The 22438-nt window shown below is 44.2% G+C and overlaps 1 protein-coding gene across 1 annotated transcript in view; it reads left to right on the top strand.

Moving 5' to 3' along the window:
* LOC115196943 (A disintegrin and metalloproteinase with thrombospondin motifs 20) overlaps positions 1–22438 on the top strand; it is a 135119-nt gene that overhangs the window by 9285 nt on the left and 103396 nt on the right. Inside the window, exons 4-8 of the mRNA XM_029758000.1 lie at positions 16874–17151; positions 19516–19599; positions 20051–20175; positions 20291–20331; positions 20623–20728. Of these exons, the coding sequence (XP_029613860.1) occupies positions 16874–17151; positions 19516–19599; positions 20051–20175; positions 20291–20331; positions 20623–20728 (634 nt within the window). The remainder of the gene's footprint in view (positions 1–16873; positions 17152–19515; positions 19600–20050; positions 20176–20290; positions 20332–20622; positions 20729–22438) is intronic.

The following is a 22438-nucleotide window of genomic DNA, read 5'->3' as shown; positions in this document are numbered from 1 at the left end:
TTGCTTGTTGTCTGAACACGGCTATTGTCCGCTGGTTGTGGCCATTGTCTGTGAAGTAGTTGGAGTGACCTGAGGGGCCAGGCCAATACCTCCTTAATATGCTTGCCTTTCACTCCATCAGTCTGTGTGTGGCAAACACAGAGGGAACACAATCTGGAGGGTATCAGCCAGGCACTGGAGACCTTTGAAAAATGCTCTCTCTCTCTGTAGGCACTGTCAGATAGTGGGTGGGAGGCGGAAGACTCTTGGTAGGCCATTGTTTAACAGAAAGGAGGTGTAGCAGCTATCTGGCTCACACAAGTTGTGGTTCTGTCAATATCCACCAACCACCCAGTCTCCTTTTAATATATTCCTAACCTCACAGATTAGATACAACATCAGCAGGTTTTCCTATTCAAAGAGCCCAAGCAAACACAAGCTTCCGCCTCACCTTTTAACAAGTCAACGGGGTCTTGTTATAACATAGATAGATAGCAGGAGAAAGAGAAGACACCTGCAGAAGGCCTCATCAAAGGGCAGTAGAGCAGACACACAATGAGGCAGGATTAAAGGAGAGAGACGACACAGGGCCGGGTTAGGACAGGAGGACTGTGGGGTGTCCCGGGCTGTGGTTCCACGCCTTTGCCTGATAGGCTCCACTCCAGATGCACTGATAAATGCCTCTCTTTGAAGGCCACAGTAGGCCTGCCTGCCTGGCTGACTGGCTGCTAGTAGGCCTCGTTTCTTTTTATGGGAATGTGTGCAGTGCACACACTGCCTGCTACTATCAGGTCAGGAGTAAACACTGTGTTGGTTGGCTGCTCTCGAAGCACAACAAATGCATCATTGGTTTTGATGGTGTGGAAGAGCAATCTATTCGCTGCCTGTAAATTAGGGCTGACATTCTTATATAGTTAATGGTCAACTGGTCAGATCGATTAGGGGCACTGTCTCCCCCCCTCTTTATTGGCATTGGAAACATGTGTTTACATTGCCAAAGCAACTGGAATAAACAATAAGCAAAAGTAAGATGACACAAAACAACATCAACAAACTATTAGAATTAAAAGTAAACATTTCACTCAAAAATTTTTCAAAAAGATAAAGACATTTCAAGCACATCTATGTGCAGTGTTTTAGCAATGTGCAAATAGTTGGAGTACAAATAGTAGGGGAAGATAAAACAGATAAATATTGGTGGGCTCAGCGGCCCTTTTCTCTCTCTCTCTCTCTCTCTCTCTCTCTCTGTCTCTCTGTCTGTCTCTCTCTCTCTGTCTCTGTCTGTCTCTCTCTCTCTCTCTCTTGCTCTCTGTCTGTCTCTCTCTCTCTCTCTCTCTCTGGCTCTCTCCTCACTAATTTTCTCTCTCTTTCTCCCACGCTCCTCCTCCATCCCACCGCAGACTGCCTAAACATGCAGTTCTTTACTGCAGCCTAATTGCTGAGAGCAAATTGCATTGAGCAACACTGTCAGGACCACCAGGCAGAGTGCAGTTGTAGGTGGGAAACTCTCTGTCTATACAATAGGAAGTAGGTATAGCTCCTCTTGAATGCACAAGCAGCTAGATGTAATTAAGATATTGTGCTCCAAAAGCAAGAGAAAAGCTGCATTGCTGTGCAAGCCACCTAAAATAACCAGTTACTCTCTAAATGTCAGTTAGTATTCTATACAGTAGCAGGGGCGGACTGGCCATCTGGCATTTCGGGCAAATGCCAGATGGTTGGGCCTGTGTAGCTAGTTTTCTTTTGTTGCACAAAATTAGCATTCAGCTAATAATGGGGGCCTCGAGAAAAAAATTGGGCAGACGTGTTAGAAATTCCAGGGCCAATTTCTGGTCCCAGTCCGGCCCCTGTACAGTAGTGACAGAAAAGATAACCTGTTGCTGGCAGAGGTCAGATTCCTCTCATCCAATCCCTCTATCCCTCTATTCCTCTTCCTGATGAGGAATAAAAGCACTCTTTGTGAGGGTCAGTGATCTCATGGTCCTGTCTCTCCACTCTTTATGTCCCTGTGAAAGGAGAGTCTTTTCTTAAATCAAAGTCGCTAGCCGGAGTTTCAATGCTGAGAGGGCTGAAGGGTTTTGGGGCTTTGGGGGGTTGGAGGGTTGGAAGGAGGCTCAAAACCAGCCAAGTATCTCGGTTGGTCAGAACAGCACACACATAGAAATGCCAGACGTTTTATACTGAACCATCCTGCCAGCCTTTCTTCCCTCTGTACATTTAAAAATATATTTGTATATATTTTTGAAAAAGACAAAGATGAAACGTTTTGTCTGTTTTGTCAGGTTGACTTCCAGGACACAAACAAAATGTGTATCAGCGAACAGATAAGGTTTACATTCAGATAGGCCTATGTCGGCTCTTGTTGCTGCATTTGAGCATGCATGCTAGTTCAGGAATGTTATAGAAGAAGACAATAGACTTATGGTGGTATACTGTGTCATTACTCTTAGTTGTATAAGACTTTCCATAGTTGGTGTAGTCCTGTTGGTTTCCATAGTTGGTGTAGTCCTGTTGGTTTCCATAGTTGGTGTAGTTCTGTTGGTTTCCATAGTTAGTGTAGTTCTGTTGGTTTCCATAGTTAGTGTAGTCCTGTTGGTTTCCATAGTTGGCGTAGTCCTGTTGGTTTCCATAGTTGGTGTAGTCCTGTTGGTGTAGTCCTGTTGGTTTCCATAGTTGGTGTAGTCCTGTTGGTGTAGTTCTGTTGGTTTCCATAGTTGGCGTAGTTCTGTTGGTGTAGTCCTGTTGGTTTCCATAGTTGGTGTAGTTCTGTTGGTTTCCATAGTTGGTGTGGTCCTGTTGGTTTCCATAGTTGGTGTAGTTCTGTTGGTTTCCATAGTTGGTGTAGTCCTGTTGGTTTCCATAGTTGGTGTAGTTCTGTTGGTGTAGTCCTGTTGGTTTCCATAGTTGGTGTAGTCCTGTTGGTTTCCATAGTTGGTGTAGTCCTGTTGGTTTCCATAGTTGGCGTAGTTCTGTTGGTTTCCATAGTTGGTGTAGTTCTGTTGGTTTCCATAGTTGGTGTAGTTCTGTTGGTTTCCATAGTTGGTGTGGTCCTGTTGGTTTCCATAGTTGGTGTAGTCCTGTTGGTTTCCATAGTTGGTGTAGTTCTGTTGGTTTCCATAGTTGGTGTAGTCCTGTTGGTTTCCATAGTTGGTGTAGTTCTGTTGGTTTCCATAGTTGGTGTAGTTCTGTTGGTTTCCATAGTTGGTGTAGTCCTGTTGGTTTCCATAGTTGGTGTAGTCCTGTTGGTTTCCATAGTTGGTGTAGTCCTGTTGGTTTCCATAGTTGGTGTAGTTCTGTTGGTTTCCATAGTTGGTGTAGTCCTGTTGGTTTCCATAGTTGGTGTAGTTCTGTTGGTGTAGTCCTGTTGGTTTCCATAGTTGGTGTAGTTCTGTTGGTGTAGTCCTGTTGGTTTCCATAGTTGGTGTAGTCCTGTTGGTTTCCATAGTTGGTGTAGTCCTGTTGGTTTCCATAGTTGGTGTAGTTCTGTTGGTTTCCATAGTTGGTGTAGTCCTGTTGGTTTCCATAGTTGGTGTAGTCCTGTTGGTTTCCATAGTTGGTGTAGTCCTGTTGGTTTCCATAGTTGGTGTAGTTCTGTTGGTTTCCATAGTTGGTGTAGTCCTGTTGGTTTCCATAGTTGGTGTAGTTCTGTTGGTGTAGTCCTGTTGGTTTCCATAGTTGGTGTAGTTCTGTTGGTGTAGTCCTGTTGGTTTCCATAGTTGGTGTAGTTCTGTTGGTGTAGTCCTGTTGGTTTCCATAGTTGGTGTAGTTCTGTTGGTGTAGTCCTGTTGGTTTCCATAGTTGGTGTAGTTCTGTTGGTTTCCATAGTTGGTGTAGTCCTGTTGGTTTCCATAGTTGGTGTAGTTCTGTTGGTTTCCATAGTTGGTGTAGTCCTGTTGGTTTCCATAGTTGGTGTAGTTCTGTTGGTGTAGTCCTGTTGGTTTCCATAGTTGGTGTAGTCCTGTTGGTGTAGTCCTGTTGGTTTCCATAGTTGGCGTAGTCCTGTTGGTTTCCATAGTTGGTGTAGTTCTGTTGGTTTCCATAGTTGGTGTAGTCCTGTTGGTTTCCATAGTTGGTGTAGTTCTGTTGGTTTCCATAGTTGGTGTAGTCCTGTTGGTTTCCATAGTTGGTGTAGTCCTGTTGGTTTCCATAGTTGGTGTAGTCCTGTTGGTGTAGTCCTGTTGGTTTCCATAGTTGGTGTAGTCCTGTTGGTTTCCATAGTTGGTGTAGTTCTGTTGGTTTCCATAGTTGGTGTAGTTCTGTTGGTTTCCATAGTTGGTGTAGTTCTGTTGGTTTCCATAGTTGGTGTAGTTCTGTTGGTGTCCATAGTTGGCGTAGTCCTGTTGGTTTCCATAGTTGGTGTATTCCTACTGTAGTCCTATCTCTGCACTCCTTGGTAAAATGTGTTGATCGAAGCAGAACAGTTTCCACTGAGATAAAGTGAACAAAGACCTTGTGTCCACCATTGTGCAGTCAGTTGTCTTTGGTCTTTCAACAGAAATCTCTGATTTTTTTCCTCTCATATGCCGTCACCAACAGGAGAGTGTTGAAAATTCTACTGTGATAATAAGGGCTTTTAAAGTGTAACCTCTTAGGGAAGATAGAGTTTCTATTATTTCATCATTAATCATTGCATAGTAATAAAGCTGTCATTGGCTGTGTGTTTATCCATTGTTGTTAGAGCACTTCAGCATCCTTCCATGACTCATGCTTTCCATTTGATTCACAGTAAAATGTTTGTCAAACTCAATATATCATTTAGGCATAATATGTTACGAAATTCAAGTTCAGATACAGTACCTTCCTTGACACTAACATGACCCAGACCTTCCTCCTTACTACTGTTCACTAGGCATCAAGCAGCCACGTCTAGGTCTACAGCTCTTTATGCACACTAAGCCATCTTGGGTGGTTTTACCACTGTTTTTGATCATTGTGAAGCTGGGAGCTGTTCAGTGGGGGATTCAGTTTTAAGAGGCGAATGTTCCTCATGGTGCCAGGATGGGTTTAAAAGCTTCTCCAAAGGTGCTCGTCAGACGGAAATCCCAATCCTGTGACCGTGTCGGTGCCTTAATGCAACATTCTGGGGGTTATCTGTCTGTGGGCCAAGGCTTGCCTGTCATGTGAATCTCTGTGTCGGTCGTCTTGAGATGGAGATAATCAGAAAGATGGGGATGGCCCAGGATAGGGGCGGACAGTCTCTGCTCACTCTGATAACTAGGTCTCTGCAGAGCTGACATGTACGAGAGCTTCGCAGGTAATTAGAGGTTGTAGTTGTGTGGTTCTCTCTCATGATGTACTTAATATACTGTAGGCCTGACTGGTCCCTGGTACTAGGACTGGGATGCTGTGAATAGAACAGTTAATGTGATTATAGAGAAGTTGTTTCTGTTGGAGTGTACAGAGTTGGTTGGCTGCGGGCTTGTGGTTTTCCCTGGCACAAAGCATCGCAGGGAAATGCTGTCTCGTGCTCTGCCCCGTACGTCCGGTTATTGAACTAGCTGACTTGAATCACTCGCTGTTCTTTAGCGCTTTCATGTATGTGAATGGAAGCACTTGTTGTGTGTTGTGTGTGACCTCGCGCTTGTGTCACCCTTTGTTTGGAGTCGCTCATTGGAGGGGATTTGACATTGGGTTCTTCCCTAGAGGTTTTGGCCCTCCGTTTCATCTGTTTACGCTCTCAGTTGAAGCTGTTTTTGTCTCTCATGGCGTGTTGGGAATGAGGTCAGCAGAGGTAGGCATGGTGTGATGGATGGATGGTTATCGGTCAGACAACCTCTTTCACCTTTAGGGTCTGGCTCGGATAGGTGTTGGAGCTTTTGGATGTCGTCTGGCTCCATAGGACTTTGACCTGGGTTTCCCAATAGGTGGCCCATGAGGCCGAATTTGATTTGGCCCCCAAAGTTGCCAATTTATTTTGTTGTTGTTGGGCATTAAAGTCTGTAAAATAACCAGGAAATGAGCGGAAAGTTATTTTCATTTAGGAAATCTGTTCCCATGTAGTCCCCTGTATAAATAGAGAGGCACGTGATCGTATCCCATGTTATCACGGTTGGAAATTATTCTGTTTTTGTTAAATACTATATATATTTGGGATTCTTGCAGTCAATTTGCAGTGTACAAATGATTTGTAACTATGTTCCGCCTACCCAACCATCCGCTCAAGCATAAACCGTCCCACTGCTGAATGTAATTCCTGGCTGAATATAATTGGGGATCCCTGGCTTAGGCCCTGCCACTCTGCGCCTCCCTCCTGCCCCCCCACCATGGAGCCGCTAGTGTTGCTCATCCTGAAATGAGTATCTGGCAGTGCTTTGTTCAATGACTGAGTGTGTACAAATGTTTGCTTTGTTCGTGTGTGCGCGTGGCGAAGTGTGCGTGTGTGTAAGTAAGTATACGCACAGACTGTGTGTGTGTTTGAACTCTGCTGGGCTCATCTGTTTGACGGAGTGCTTGTTGTCTCTGTTAATGTGGCTGAGGATGAGACAACCCACTGAGGGGTTGAAATCGCTGAACGAGGAGAGGAGAGGAGATGAGCAAGTTTCTCTCTTCATCTGTGTGCCCAGCCTAGTCTGCCCTACATGTGCCGGTCTCGCTCTAAACCCTGGCACCGGCCCCCCGACATTTACATTACATTTAAGTCATTTAGCAGACGCTCTTATCCAGAGCGACTTACAAATTGGTGCATTCACCTTATGATATCCAGTGGAACAACCACTTTACAATAGTGCATCTAAATCTTTTAGGGGGGGGTTAGAAGGATTACTTTATCCTATCCCAGGTATTCCTTAAAGAGGTGGGGTTTCAGGTGTCTCCGGAAGGTGGTGATTGACTCTGCTGTCCTGGCGTCGTGAGGGAGCTTGTTCCACCATTGGGGTGCCAGAGCAGCGAACAGTTTTGACTGGGCTGAGCGGGAACTGTGCTTCCTCAGAGGTAGGGAGGCGAGCAGGCCAGAGGTGGATGAACGCAGTGCCCTTGTTTGGGTGTAGGGCCTGATCAGAGCCTGAAGGTACGGAGGTGCCGTTCCCGTCACAGCTCCGTAGGCAAGCACCATGGTCTTGTAGCGGATGCGAGCTTCAACTGGAAGCCAGTGGAGAGAGCGGAGGAGCGGGGTGACGTGAGAGAACTTGGGAAGGTTGAACACCAGACGGGCTGCGGCGTTCTCGATGAGTTGTAGGGGTTTAATGGCACAGGCAGGGAGCCTGTGCCATTCCTGCCTTCCTCCTCCCCTCTACACCTGTGTCTCTATCTGTTGTAGCCCCTCAATCCACGTCAGAGTCTTCATCCTCAACTCCAACTGTACATCTACACAGGAGAAGGTAGACTGTGTCGTAGCTGGGGCAGAAAAATATCGGACATGATGATCCATTTGGTGAACATTGTGCCTCTGTCTATTATCGATTGAGATATGAAGTGCTGTGATGCTTCTCCCACCTAGCCAATGGTAATTGTGAACCAGTATGTTATAGTTAGTATCAACAAACATCAGTGGACACCAGTTCTGCACTTCAGCAATAATAGAGCCCTCATTGCGCTGTCGGGTGTTCAAATTCTAACAGCTATCTTCTGCCGAGGTACTCTTTGGTATTCTGTCTGAACAGATGGATCCATCAGACCTGCAGTTTTCTATTATAGTGTTATTATAGTGGCAGTTGTCAGAGGTGAGAGGTGCTAACAGGTGAGGGACACGGTCCCCACAACGTGGCCCTGGACAGGCTGAGACACAACGGACCCTAATGGGAGGACGGGTGTAGGCCAGCTCCTCTGTCCACCTAGAATTCCTTAAGGCACCAAAACAAGTGGTTGAAATGTTACTGTTATGTCTGGAAAGTCTATGCAGGTTACTTGATCTTGGGGAATTGAGACCAGCGGAATATGGATGGAGAGTGGAATCCAAGATGTTGCTGCTGTCGTCTCATTTTAAAAAGGGGTTCAGACACATCGCGGGGGAAATGTACTTCCCATCATCTAAAGAGCGCTCATGTCCTCATTAGAAGCTGAAGGGAAAGTAGATGCCAGATGCTTTGAGGTAATTGATTCAGTGCCGTGGTTTTACGAGTGCGGTTTTCTGCAGCCCCTCTCGTCTTTACTGTACACTCTCCCCAGAGAACAGAGCTAACAGAAATGAACCGACCATCATCGCTACGCTGTCTCATCAACATGAGAGAAGCAAGGAATGTCTGGCAGCTTTCACTGTTCTTATCGTGTGAGGTAGAGATGGCTCCTAGCTGTCGCGTCATTGTTGTTGAACTCCAGAGCAGAGGAATGGGATTCCCTGTTGAGAAAGTCTGGTACCTAAACTCTAACCCTTAACCCCCTGGCCATCTGGTACCTAAACTCTAACCCTTAACCCCCTGGCCACCCTATGGCTTTTACCATGGATCTGGAGAGTAACATTAACACCACTGTGGGCAGACAGTGTGTGTGTGAAACCTGCTATCTTTCTTTCTGCGGGTCAAGGGTCATGCAGCCAGGTTTAAAAGCTTTCGTTCTTCAGCAACAATTAGTGCCCTCCTTTCTCTGTCTAGCCAGCAGCCACAGGAATTGCTCTTAATTGTAGGTCTGTGGGGGTCTACAGGATGTTGTACTGTCCATTAATCGACCTGACCCCTGATTGGCCCAGGCATGACCTATGCTTGGTGTAAGGTATGCTACAGATACACTATGCTATACTGTCACCGTAATTGGCACCCAAGTGACAGAGCTCTTTCTCTCCCAGTGGGTTATTGTTGAATAATGTTAATTAGCTGAACAATGAAATCAGTGTTTCCTATTGTTGGCCTTTTGGCATTGACACTTCTGAACAAGAGTGAAAAGAGGTCGTAGTATAAATATAAATTGACTTTAGTCCAGCTGAAGTGGAGGAGAACGTCATGTTTGTTGACATCCTGCTTGAAAGATACATCTATGTTGTAAAAAAAAAAGGGACAACAATCTGGTACCAAGCGTTGAAGTGATGTACTATTGCTTTAATGTCTCTAAAAGGATTGTAAACCAAAATAATTGATATGGGTACATTTTTTGGGGGCTATTGTGCTTAGAAATTAGAAATTCCCACCGTTTCCTGCTCTGTAAAGGCAGGCATTGTACCAGAAAATGCTTTTGATTCCTCAGTTACATGTATGAGTACATAAGTGCCAACAGAAACACTGTATTTATAGATGGCACGTGTTACAGAAATATGTGCCATTATACACTCTTAGAATTAGTGGTGACTCGAGGATACCTGGAGATCCTCAAGGAACCCCTGGAGATCCTCAAGGAACCATTGCTGGTCAATGGTTTGTATTTGCACCTTTGTTTAGTTGGGGGGTTCTTGGAGGATCCTTTAATGTTTCAATGTAGCAAAGGGTTCCTGGAAGAACCCTGGACTGGAGGCGTAGCTTAGAAGGGTCGTGATGTTCAAATAGATCTTTTTTGGCCACCTGTAAGAGTAAATGTCATTGCTGTCCATCTGTTCTGTTGTATTGTCATCACATGTTAAGGTTGAACACTGACAATTTTGTAGCTTCATTGGGGCTTACAGAGGTGTATGAGTTCCTCAAGAGCCTATGCAAATCCCGAAGTTGGAGTAGTTACCACTTTATTACTTTAAATAATCAGCAATGTTAAAATTATATTAGACTATGTAATTTGCATAAATATTTAAGGGAAATTGAAGTTTGCAGTGTACAAACGTAACAATATGAACACGAATGACATTGACTCAAACGGGTGGCCAAAAATAACTATCTGAAAGCCACACCTCAAATAAGCCACGCCTCCAATCTTCTGATAGGCTGACACCTTTACAATATATTATTAAAAAGGTAAAAAATGTAACCCCTCCCGTTACAAAAAGGTTCTTGTTTGAACCTTTACACAGGGTTTCCTCAAACACTTTTCAGAGGGCATTTTTCAGAACTCCGAAAGGTTCTTCCAGGCCCCATTACTCCTAAGAGTGTAGGGCTGGACTGCAATGTCATTATGTGTTGGGCTGCATTGCTAGTATGAGTTACTGCTGTAGTTATCTGGAAGAGGGGATTTATGGATGTTTAATTATGTTTTATAAACATCTGGCAGAAGTTTTTAATAAATGTTTGATAAATATCTCTACATGTTTTATAGTTTTTTAATTGAGAGATAAATTCCCCTATTTTGGTTTTTTTCAGAGAATACTTTTAGTCTTGTGAGTGAATCGGGCCAGGGCCAGCCCAAACTATTCTTCTCACAGTGTAAGTAGCAGCTCACCGGCCAGTGAGAGAGGGGATTTGACTGTAAGGCGAATTCGGAAAGGTTTTGTGTAGCTAATCTAATGTGATTTAAAGGCTATTATTACTTTGGCCATATTTCCTCCTCTTGCTCCTCAACTTACTGTACTCCACTTCCACCCTATTCGCTTCTCACTTCACACTACATAGAAACATCAAAACATCTAGTGGACATCTATCTTTCTCCTTCTCCACAATGCGGGATTGTCCACTCTGCTCTGCAGTGAGAAATCTGTCTGGTGGCGTTCTGGAGCTCTCTTTCACTCTAGTTCCTGGAAAAAGAATCCTTCGCCACGGCTCAGCAGCCTCAGCTGCTGTGTGGATGGGCAGTGGGCACCGGCTGATGGGCTTGGCGCTGACACAGGCGCCTGCCGCTGGCACGGGGTAGGGCATTACGGCGGCAGGAGCTGTGTGCCATTGTGCCAGGGTGTCACGCTCCATCTCGTGTGCCCGCCGCGCCAGGGGCATCGCTCGAATGATCTTGGAGTTTTCCTTTTCTTTTCGCTCCCTCTTTTCGCTCCCTCTCTATCGTCCTTACAGTCTCTTTCTGTCTTGGTGGTTTGATAGAGTAGCTGGTGGCTCAGACCACAAGGTGACACTCACTATGACAGGGTTACCCAGAGGTAGTGCTAAGTGGTTAACCGAAACGTTGGTTATTTTTCATTTTTTAACAACTAATTGACCAACGTTGGTTCAGTTATTTGAGTGTTGTTCGTTTTTCTCTGTGAGCTCAATGCACAGTTTTTCTAGAGCTATATCAGCCCGAACTGTGAGATGGGAGGTTATAGTTTCCAACAGACCAATATTCTACCTAGTTTATTGCAGAAAACGTGGTAATTAACTACAATGACCATAATATATTATGCGCCTACTGGTACGGTCTGGGGGAAGAAGACACAGAAGAACGTGTGACCGATAGGGATAGAGAGCAGTTGCTTCGCGGGGTATCTCTACCTGGAAATACATGATCTAAGTGATTGATAGTTGATATTCAGCAGTCATAAAAGTATGCCATATTTACTTTGAAGAACTACTAAAATAGTGATTTTGTCAGACAGCATAGGCAGCAGCTCTATAGAGATGAGATGATGACTTGGAATTAAATAATAAAGTCATCAAAACTACAACTGAAATATTTTATTAAGGTAAAGTGAATAAATGATGGTTAATAAGTGATAGGCAGTAATGGGCAGTCACTACCATCATGGGACTTTGTTTAATTATTTTATTCTGTGTTGTTACAGCATTAAAGCCACATAATGCATAGTGCATTTAGCGTGAAAAATAACCAAAATTGAAAGCCGTGATAATTTTTTAAATAATCGAACTCAAACCGAACCAACCTCAAAAAGCACTAATCGCTCAGCACTAACCAGAGGTAAACAGAGTATAGTATATGTAGTAACTTCCTCATCGGGATACTGAAGTAAAAAGCAGTTGGTAGGAAATCAAGTGTGTTGGGCAGTATATTGTCTATTGCCATGGATGCCTGGCAGACACTTTACGATATAGTATTGTATTTTGATGCAGTCTCAGTACTGATCTCAGTGCAGGACAACAATATGATAAATAATTAATATAACCAGCAGCTGCTTGGATCACAGTCTTCTAGTCTTCCTCTTTCTCTCTGATAGGACGGTTTGTCTGTCCATAGAGATTGGTCTTACCTCAGCTGTGAGGCAGCAGAAAAATTACAAGTCCTCATTCCGAGTCAGACATCTCAGCACACGTGGCTATAAATCAGCGCAAATGCAGAAAACCTGATGCATGGTGTACTTTTCAACATACAGTACCAGTCAAAAGTTTGGACACACCTACTCATTCAAGGGTTTTTCTTTATTTGTACTTTTTAGAATAATAGGGAAGACATCAAAACTATGAAATAACACATATGGAATTTTCAAAGTAGTACTATTTTCTAAATTGTAGAATAATAGTGAACACCCGTTTAACGTCCCATCCGAATGACGGTACCATACACAGGGCAGTGTTCCCAATACACAGGGCAGTGTTCCCAATACACAGGGCAGTGTTCCCAATACACAGGGCAGTGTTCCCAATACACAGGGCAGTGTTCCCAATACACAGGGCAGTGTTCCCAATACACAGGGCAGTGTTCCCAATACACAGGGCAGTGTTCCCAATACACAGGGCAGTGTTCCCAATACACAGGGCAGTGTTCCCAATACACAGGGCAGTGTTCCCAATACACAGGGCAGTGATTGGCTCAAATGCAATTAGAAGGAAAGAAATTCCACTAATGAACTTTTAACAAGGCACACCTGTTAATTGAAATGCATTCCAGGTGACTACCTCATGAAGCTGGTTGAGAGAATGCCAAGAGTGTGCAAAGCTGTCATCAAGGCAAATGATGGCTACGTTGAAGAATCTCAAAAATAAAATATATTTTGATTTGTTTAACATTCTTTTTAGTTACTACATGATTCCATATGTGTTATTTCATAGCTTTGATGTCTTCACTGTTATTCTACAATGTAGAAAAACCCCGGAATGAGTATGTGTGTCCAAACTTGACTGGTACTCTACATATACCTGGCCAAACTTAATCCATCCAGATACATTGTTGATCTTGGACCAAAAAATTGCATCCATGTCATGCATGTTCTCTTTACTCTCTCGGCTCTTGAATGCTTTTTGTTAATGTGATACCAATATTCCCTTCCGTAGCAGCACGTTGTCTTTCACTGAGATGGTCCGTTATTTCAGAAGTGGGGAAGGGTTGGGTTGGGGGTGTGTACGACTCTCTGCAGCTGAACTCTACTGCTGCATCTCCCAAACAATGTAGCCTCTTGTGGGCAGCCGGGAGCTTGCCTGGGCGGAAAGTGAAGCCCCCCACAGTCCCACAACCCTGGCCCTAGCTTCTCTTCCCTGGTGCTGTTGTGCCTCAACAGCAAAGTATCCCAGGAAACTGCCCTGTTCTCAGACAAAATAGATACGCATAATTAAGCTCTCTCCCTTCCTTTACCTCCACAGGTTGGCCTCAGGGTGCTTTCCTATATTCTTCTTATCCTTTCTCTCTCTTACTCTCTCCTTCTCCCGTTCTCTCTCTCTCTCTCTCTCTCTCTCTCTCTCTCTCTCTCTCTCTCTCTCTCTCTCTCTCTTACTCTCTCCTCCTCCCTTTCTCTTTCTCTTTCTCTCTCTCTCTCTCTCTCTCTCTCTCTCTCTCTCTCCTTCTCCCTCTCTCTCTCTCTCTTTGTCTCTCTCTCTCTCTCTCTCTCTCTCTCTCTCTCTTTGTCTCTTTTCTCTCTCTCTCTCTTTGTGTGTGTCTTTCTCTCTCTCTCTCTGTGTGTCTTTCTCTCTCTCTCTCTTACTCTCTCCTCCTCCCTTTCTCTCTCTCTCTCCTTCTCCCTCTCTCTCTCTCTCTCTCTCTCCTTCTCCCTCTCTCTCTCTCTCTCTCTCTCTCTCTCTCTCTCTCTTTCTCTCTCTTTGTCTCTTTCTCTTTCATTCTCCCTCTCTCTCTCTCTTTGTGTGTGTCTCTCGCTCTCTCTCTCTCTCTCTCTCCTTCTCCCTCTCTCTCTCTCTCTCTCTCTCTCTTTGTGTGTCTCTCTCTCCTTCTCCTTTGTGTGTGTCTCTCTCTCTCTCCTTCTCCTTCTCCCTCTCTCTCTCTCTCTCTCTCTCTCTCTCTCTCTTTGTGTGTGTGTCTCTCAATTCAATTCAATTCGCTTTATTGGCATGACGTAACAATGTACATATTGCCAAAGCTTACTTTGGATATTTACAATATAAAAATAAATAAAAATGAGAATCCAAAATTGTCAACGGGACAACAGTAACAACAATAACCAACGGTCAATATAACCATACATTCAACAATAACAATAATCATACAGTTGAGGACATGTGCAGGTTTATTGGTCTGTCAGACACTGTCCCTCAACTTATGGCAGGCAGCAATGTAGTGTGCTGCCAACCCACAGCTCTCTGCGTCCTCCCCCAACAGGATGGGTAGCCTATCCTCATCAGAGAGGTCTTTTAAACCTTGAATAAGGGTTTCAAATTTGGGGAAATGACACTCTCTAATTGTTTTATATTTTTGACATTTTGTCAGGAAATGCAGCTCCGTCTCAGGTTCTGCTGTTGTGCAGTGGTTACACAGCCTTTCCTCTACAGGGAGCCAGGTTTTCCTGTGTTTACCCTTCTCAATGGCAAGGCTGTGCTCACTGAGCCTGTACTTTGTCAAGGTTTTTCTAAGGTTTTGATCAGTAACCATGGTCAAATATTTAGCCATAGTGTACTGTCGATTTAGGGCCAGATAGCACTGCATTTTGCTTTGTGTTTGTGCTTGTGTTTCCCAATAAGCAATGTAGTTTTGTTTTGACTGTGTTGTAATTTGGTTTATTCTGATTGATTGGATGTTCTGGTCCTGAGGCTTCAGTGTGTTAGTAGAACAGGTTTGTGAACTCAGCCCCAGCTGGATGAGGGGACTCTTTTCTTTGCTCAGCTCTTGGCATTGCAGGGCTTGGTAATGATATGAGAGGGGGTCACTGTATTTTAGATGTTTCCAAAACTTAATTGCTCTTTTTTGAGTTTTTATTATTAGTGGATATTGGCCTAATTCTGCCCTGCATGCATTGTTTGTAGTTTTCCTCTGGACACGTAGGAGAATCTTACAGAACTCTGCATGTAGGGTTTCAATGGGGTGTTTGTCCCATTTGATGAAATCTTGTTTTGCAAGTGGACCCCACACCTCGCTGCCATAAAGTGCAATTGGTTCAATGACATATTCAATTAGTTTTAGCCAAATTTTAATAGGTATTTCAATTTGAATTTGCTTTTTAATGGCGTAGAATGCCCTGCGTGCTTTCTCTCTCAGTTCATTCACTGCCTCATTAAGGTGTCCAGTTGAGCTTATTTTTAAACCTAAGTAATTGTAGTGTGTACAGTACTCTATATATTTTGTACCAATTGAGAACTTTGGTCTAATTCCCTGAGATCTGGATCTTCTCTGGAAAATCATTATTTTAGTCTTTTTGGGGTTTACTGCCAGGGCCCAGGTCTGGCAGTACTGCTCTAGCAGGTCCAGGCTCTGCTGTAGGCCAGGTGCTGTGGGTGACAGCAGGCATAGGTCATCTGCGAAGAGTAGGCATTTAACTTCTGAATTGTGGAGACTAACACCAGGGGCTGAGGATTTTTCTAGAATAGTGGCCAATTCGTTAATGTAAATATTGAAGAGTGCAGGGCTCAGATTGCAACCCTGACGAAGGCCCCGCCCCTGGTTAAAGAATTCTGTCCTTTTCTTACCAATTTTAATGCTGCACGTATTGCCAGTATACATTGATTTAATTATGTCATATGTTTTACCCCCTACACCACTTTCAATAACTTTGTAGAACAGTCCTGTATGCCAAATAGAATCAAATGCTTTTTGGAAGTCGATAAAGCAAGTGTATATTTTGGTATTATTTTGGTGGACATGTTTATCTATCAGGGTGTGTAGGGTGTAAATATGATCAGTTGTGCGATGTTTTGGTATAAATCCAATTTGGCTTTTACTCAAGACATTGTGCTTATTAAGGACGTTTAGAACTCTTACATTGATGATACTACAGAAAACCTTCCCCAGGTTACTGTTCACACAAATGCCTCTGTAATTGTCAGGGTCAAATTTGTCTCCATTCTTAAAGATTGGGGTTATGAGTCCTTGATTCCAGATGTCAGGGAAATAACCTACACTCAGGATCAAATTAAACAATTTTAATATAGCCAATAGAAATTTTGCCAGTCTCTCTCTCTCTCTCTCTCTCTCTCTCTCTCTCTCTCTCTCTCTCTCTCTCTCTCTAGGTTGTCCTAAGGGTTCTTTTCTATTTTCCTCCTATTCTCTCCCTCTCTTTACCTTCCCTGTCATCATGGTAAAGGAATCTCTCATCTCACGCTGACTGAGCTCTGCTGTGCTACACGTGCAGTTCATCTGAGGTCCACCTAACAGAGAAAAGGGTTGGAAGTGATGCCAATGGACTACATGTAGCCAGAGAATATGGCTGCTTTCCATACCGTTTTTTACCTTTTGAGGTTGTTAAGGTCTTTCTCCTTTGGCCTGAATATAACTGTCTGAATCTAGTATCTGTTGCATTTCAGCTGTACTGTTCTGTTCAACTTGTCCTCCCTTAGTGGCCCTTTCATTTGCTGTGATATACGGGCTGTGGTTTAAGTGAAGTGGTTTAACTTCATGTTCTTGTGTGGAGGGCCCCTGTTGAATGCAGAGACAGCAGTAGAAATAGTGTGGTTTTCTGTGTTTGTAGAAGTCGAATTTGAAGCTCAGGGAGTGTAGCTTCTCTGACCTTCAAGCTCTAACCCTCAGACCTCTGTTACTGACCCTGTGTCGTTCACTACAACTTTTCTTCAGAACCTTGAACGTTTTGGTTTTGTTTAAAGTCCAATATGTGGTGATGACTGTATGTCAGTGGAATGTGGCTAAGCTGAGGCCTTTCTCTTTAGCTTCAGACATGTAATACTGTGGAATGAAATGCCAGTAGATGTAAAATAAAAGGTGTATGTCCGGTATTTTTTGTTTGTTTGTATTCTATAAATAATTTATCGTGTTACACTCAGGTCCAAGTCTGTTCCTATTATTATAAGTCCTTCAACCCGATTATTCTACTCTGTTACTCGGTTCTATTTTCCGACAGGGGAAGGATCGGAAAGGCCAGTTGTCAATCTTCAGAGCGATAGGAGTATGGGAGAAGAGTTGGATTCCCTGAGAGATAGAATGGACATCCACCACTCTGGTTACGAGATAGACAACCACACCACCAACTCCTCAGAGCCCCGTCACAGAGCCCCGTCCAGGCAGAAGAGGTTCCTCTCGTACCCCCGCTACGTGGAACTGATGCTGACTGCTGACGTCAAGATGGCGCGCCACCACGGACGCAACCTCGAGCACTACATCCTAACAATCATGTCAGTAGTAAGTAAAATATTTTTTTTTATTATGAAAAACACATTGTTGAATCTAGATTTGTTCTTTGCTGTAACTTACTCGGATTTCAGGAAATGTGACTTTTCTGTGGTACAAAGTCATTTACTTATTGGTTAGTGATATTGGTGTCTGGTTGGTAGCTTGGTTGACTTTTACTGTACCCTGTTTTCATTATCTAAGGATAACAGTTTTCACCTGCAATCATTACCCCTCTTTGTTAATCAATGTCAAGATCGCTGTTGTGTCTCCCAATTTGTTGAGTGTATATTATATTACACTGTAATGGTCTGTTTGGGTTTTGCCAATTAGTTTTCAGCCATGTGGATTGAGGTTTAACCCATTAACTATGTTTTACACAAAGGAGATGCATACAGTATTGTTCAGTGTGTCACTCATACAGTAGAGAGACACAACACCCTGGAAGCCTTGACTTGCCAAATTCTGCTAAACGATACAACTTGGATTTGTGTTTACCTGTATGTAAACAGTATGTTGAATCCCTAAGAATGCTAGACAGAAATGCTGATAGACAGTTTTCTCTTCCTAGTGTTACCCTGATAGCAAGCTCTCCTGCACAGTCAGAGATGTGGCTCATAAGGGGGTTCAATGAGCTGACTCAACTCTTTATGATCGTATTGGCTTTTAGTTTGGTTAACATTACCACATGCTGGGGTTACCTCAGGGTTAACAACCCAAACACACAAATACAAATATGTATTTGGAAACACATGGGCCTCTGCATTTGCCCTTAAAAACATTATGAATGACCTTATGGCTGTACACACAACCATTTTCACACATACAGATGCCGTATCTTAATTTGATCATCTTGTTGTTGCAGGAATTACACTTATAGTGTATTCAAGGTTTAAAAAGGCTTCTAAAGTTTGTAATTTCTACTTGAAAATTGCAGACTTGATTTGCCCTAACAGAAAATGTATCAATCCAAACAAAATGTCCATGAAATATAATCCAAATAATAATTCACATTTCCTGTTTTTGCAGGAGAATTTTCCTGCTGTAGCAAACTGGTTCAAATTAAGATCCTACATCTGTACACACACACAAACACACACACACATACGTGCATACACACACGTGCACACAGTTGTTGAAGAAAAACCTGTCAAGGCCACTCAATCAAAAAGACCTGCCACGCTCCGAGCAAACCAACAGAAACCAGACCCAGCATTTTAAACAAGAACAGGGAAATCAGCCAAGACTGATCCGTCATCGTCATGGTGACAGCACGTTGTGCCTGTTAGTGGAGAAGGGGGCTAATGGGTGGGCTGCTAGCCCTCTGATATGATGTCATAGTGTTTACACTGACTACAGAGACACATTCCTCCAGTGTATCACAGCCTTGATTGTCTGTCCATTTATATACCAGTGTGAAGCCGTAGTTTAGGCTACAGCACGCAGTCGGGGTCCCCCTGTCTATCCCCCTGTCTATCTTTCTATCAGTCTGTCCCCCTGTCTGCCTGCCTGCCCGCCTGCCTGTCTGTCTGTCTGTCTGCCCACCTGCCCGCCTGCCTGTCTGTCTGTCTGTCTGCCTGCCTGCCTGCCCGCCTGCCCGCCTGTCTGTCTGTCTGTCTGTCTGTCTCTCTGTCTCTCTGTCTCTCTGACTCTCTCTCTCTGTCTCTCTCTTGCACTCTCTCTCTGTCTCTCTCTCTCTCATGCGCTCTCTCTCCCCCTACCAGAGGAGGTATCTGCTTCACTCAGCCCCCCAGGCACTGACAAGCTAAATGTTTATAGAGGGCTAATGAGTTCCTGTCAGAGCTCTGTTAGGATAGCCCCAGGAGGATAGTGACCCACACTGACAGGGCTGAACCAAAAGAAATGCACACAAAACAGTTTTGTCCAAGGAGCAGTGGGATACACACAAGTCAAGCTTTGCTAAAATTTTGACATTTTGTTAAAATGTCAACTCCCCCCCAAAGGAATTACATTTACATTTTAGTCATTTAGCAGACACTCTTATCCAGAGCAACTTACAGTAGTGAATGCATACATTTCATTTCATGCAGTTATTGTTATAATTTTTTTCAGTAGGTGGTGGTAATGAGGGGGGTTTCAGTAGGTGGTGGTAATGGGGGGGTTTCAGTAGGTGGTGGTAGGGGGTTTTCAGTAGGGGGTAGTAGGAGGTTTTCAGTAGGAATAAAATAACAATATGCATTCCTTCCTTTCTTCAACTGTTCCTGTTATTTTGGTCAAGCCTTCGGGAACATGGTCTCTAGACCTACTCTCATTCAAAGTAATACTTCTCTTTACATTAGTCCATGTACCTATTGTCTGTTTTTGTACCCTTAGTAGACATTTGTGTTTCTTGCCTGTGTGTTCATCTTGTCACAGGTTGCTGCGGTCTACAGCGACCCAAGTGTAGGAAACCTCATCAACATCATGATTGTCAAGCTGATCGTCATCCACAATGAACAGGTGAGAACAGGCGCGGAGGGCTGCAGGGAGTGAGTACCCCCTGAGACAGCTGACGTCAGCCTCTCTCTGTGGCCCTTCAGAAGGACACTGCACTCAGAGGAAAGCCTTGAGATAAATCTCCTCAAAATCAAATCAAATCAAATGTATTTATATAGCCCTTCGTACATCAGCTGATATCTCAAAGTGCTGTACAGAAACCCAGCCTAAAACCCCAAACAGCAAGCAATGCATGTGAAAGAAGCACGGATGCTACTATCCTGTGCTACTACAACAGCTGTGATTTAACTAGGACTGACTGAGGAGCATTCAGCACATGGCCTTGTAATGGCAGATAACTAACTCAGATGAAATACTTGACACTTTCAGATACATGGTTACATTTTGTAGTTTTTTTTATAGCTAGGAACACCTGTTCAAATCCTCACCAATGTCTCTATGTCATCTCTCACAGGATGGGCCCTCGATCAATTTCAATGCTGCTACTACCCTCCACAACTTCTGTGTCTGGCAACAGACCCAAAATGTCCAGGACGACAGTCACCCTTCCCACCACGACACCGCACTCCTCATAACAAGGTGCTTACTGCTATTTCACCTTTGAACTGTACTGTCTCACTACCCTAACACACACACAACTGCATGGAGATGGTGAATAATGGTGTCCTTTGCTTGTGCTTGTGTCTTCTCACAGGGAAGACATCTGCCGAGCGAAAGACAAGTGTGACACATTGGGTAAACAAACGGCTTCACGTTCAGATTTAACTGTGCCCATGTCACCTTCAGTGACTCCGGGTTAACTTTCCACTCCTGTTTCAATGTTCCACAGTCAGCTAATGTACAGTAATGAGTTTATTTCAGGAGCTTACAGCTAATATAGTGACCGATTAGAACGGTGTAGTGAGAGGGAGGATGGAGGGTAGTACTGATCTCTCTTATGAAACATACGTTTGATGGCTTAATCGCCTGTAGCAGTGGAAGGTTTTTTTGTTCTCCGTCCATTCAAGCCGCTGTGTGACCTTCCAGGGCTGGCGGAGCTGGGGACCATGTGTGACCCGTACCGGAGCTGCTCTATCAGTGAAGAGAACGGACTCAGCGCTTCATTCACCATCGCTCACGAGCTGGGCCATGTGTAAGTTGCTGGTGTGCAGTTCGCGAACGATTCGTTCTTTTTGAACAACTCTTTTTAACTGACTTCGAGAGTCGTGATTCATTTTACCGAGTGACTCGTTCATTTTAGTCGTTCGTTTGACCTGCTGGCTGGCCGAAATGAAACCTACAGCAGGATTATTACGCACTCCCCCAGCTCAGCGGCTCCAGAGACGTGCTCCAACCACCAACTGTTTACCATAGATCATGTTGCAGGCAGCATAGAGAAGGCAAAAGACACGTAGAACTGATAATTAATCTCATGGTGAAAGAATGAATGTAATTCATTGATTGTTGAATGTTATCGATTGACACAGCTTTGTAGAACCAAGACACAGTCTACACAGCCTGCCTCTGCTCAACAAACTCGAGAACGAATCGTTTGGGGGGCTGCTGCAGTTCGCGAACAGTACAGTATGTGCTTATCTTCCTCGCAACAGTCGAGAGTTGTTCACAATCTAGTCCATAAGCACATACTGTACTGTTCGCGAACTGCAGCAGCCCCCCAAACGATTCGTTCTCGAGTTTGTTGAGCAGAGGCAGGCTGTGTAGGCTCGTTTTAAAGGTATCGAGAAATAATGTTATTTGTATCCCTAGCCATCACAAATGTACATTGTTTGAAGCACACTTTTGTAAGTCTCAGTCACAAATGACAGCTTCAAAAAGAGCCCTATGATAAATGAGACGCTTTTAGAATCATGAGTCTTTCAAGTTTTTAGTTCATTGTTTACTGGTAAGGTGGTCCTGCACGCTCTTGGCATTACCGAATCAAATGAACGAAATTAGGTGAATGATTAGGTTTTTTTTTACTGAAGGAGTTGAAAAGATCTGAATCAGTAAAAAGAGTCGAACTTCCTATCACTAGTGTAAGTACATTCTACCCCCCTCAACACCCTGTCCCCTCCTGGGCCTACCTCTCGGGGCCCTGGGGCCTGCCCCCTCCTGGGCCTACCTCTCAGGCCCCTGGGGCCTGCCCCCTCCTGGGCCTACCTCTCAGGCCCCTGGGGCCTGCCCCCTCCTGGGCCTACCTCTCGGGGCTCCTGGGGCCTGTCCCGGCCCCGCACAACAAAGCCCTATTATCCTGGGTGTACATGCAGGTGCAAAACATAATAAAGGAAAAAAAGAGGTTTAATAACATGCTAGTCTTAATTTCCTAGTGTAGTGCCCTGAATTAAAGGGATACTTCAGGATTTTGGCAATGATACCCTTTATCTACCTCCCCAGAGTCAGATGAACTTGTGGATACCATTTGTATATCTTTGTGTCTAGTATGAAGGAAGTTAGAGGTAGTTTTGCGAGCCAATGCTAACTAGCATTAGGCAATGACTGGAAGTAGCAGATACCAGTAATTGCGTGAACGCTAGTTAGCAATTGCTCTAGCGCTAGTTAGCAACATCCTTCAAACGACAAAATCCCGAAGGATCCCTTTAACCCTGTAGGTGTTCCAGCTTTGTAGAGGCAGCCAGGGGGATGAGGAGGAGCTGGGTCTGAAAGCCACTGCTGCCTGGGCTTTAGATGTGGTGGACCGGGGGCCTCTGCATGGGGCAGCCATTGCTTTCAACTAGGCGTCGAGATGGAAGGTGGTCATTGTAGGGACAAGTACATGTACATACATATTAAATGTATTTCATTTAGTGGGGACAGAGCACAATTCATTATCAAAGGCTGAATAATATTGGTTTTCAGGGGCTGA

The sequence above is a fragment of the Salmo trutta genome, chromosome 7, assembly GCF_901001165.1.
Source record: "Salmo trutta chromosome 7, fSalTru1.1, whole genome shotgun sequence".
Classification (NCBI taxonomy): domain Eukaryota; kingdom Metazoa; phylum Chordata; class Actinopteri; order Salmoniformes; family Salmonidae; genus Salmo; species Salmo trutta.
Note: the sequence above shows the minus strand (reverse complement) of the source record. Positions and strands in the feature narration are given on the sequence as shown.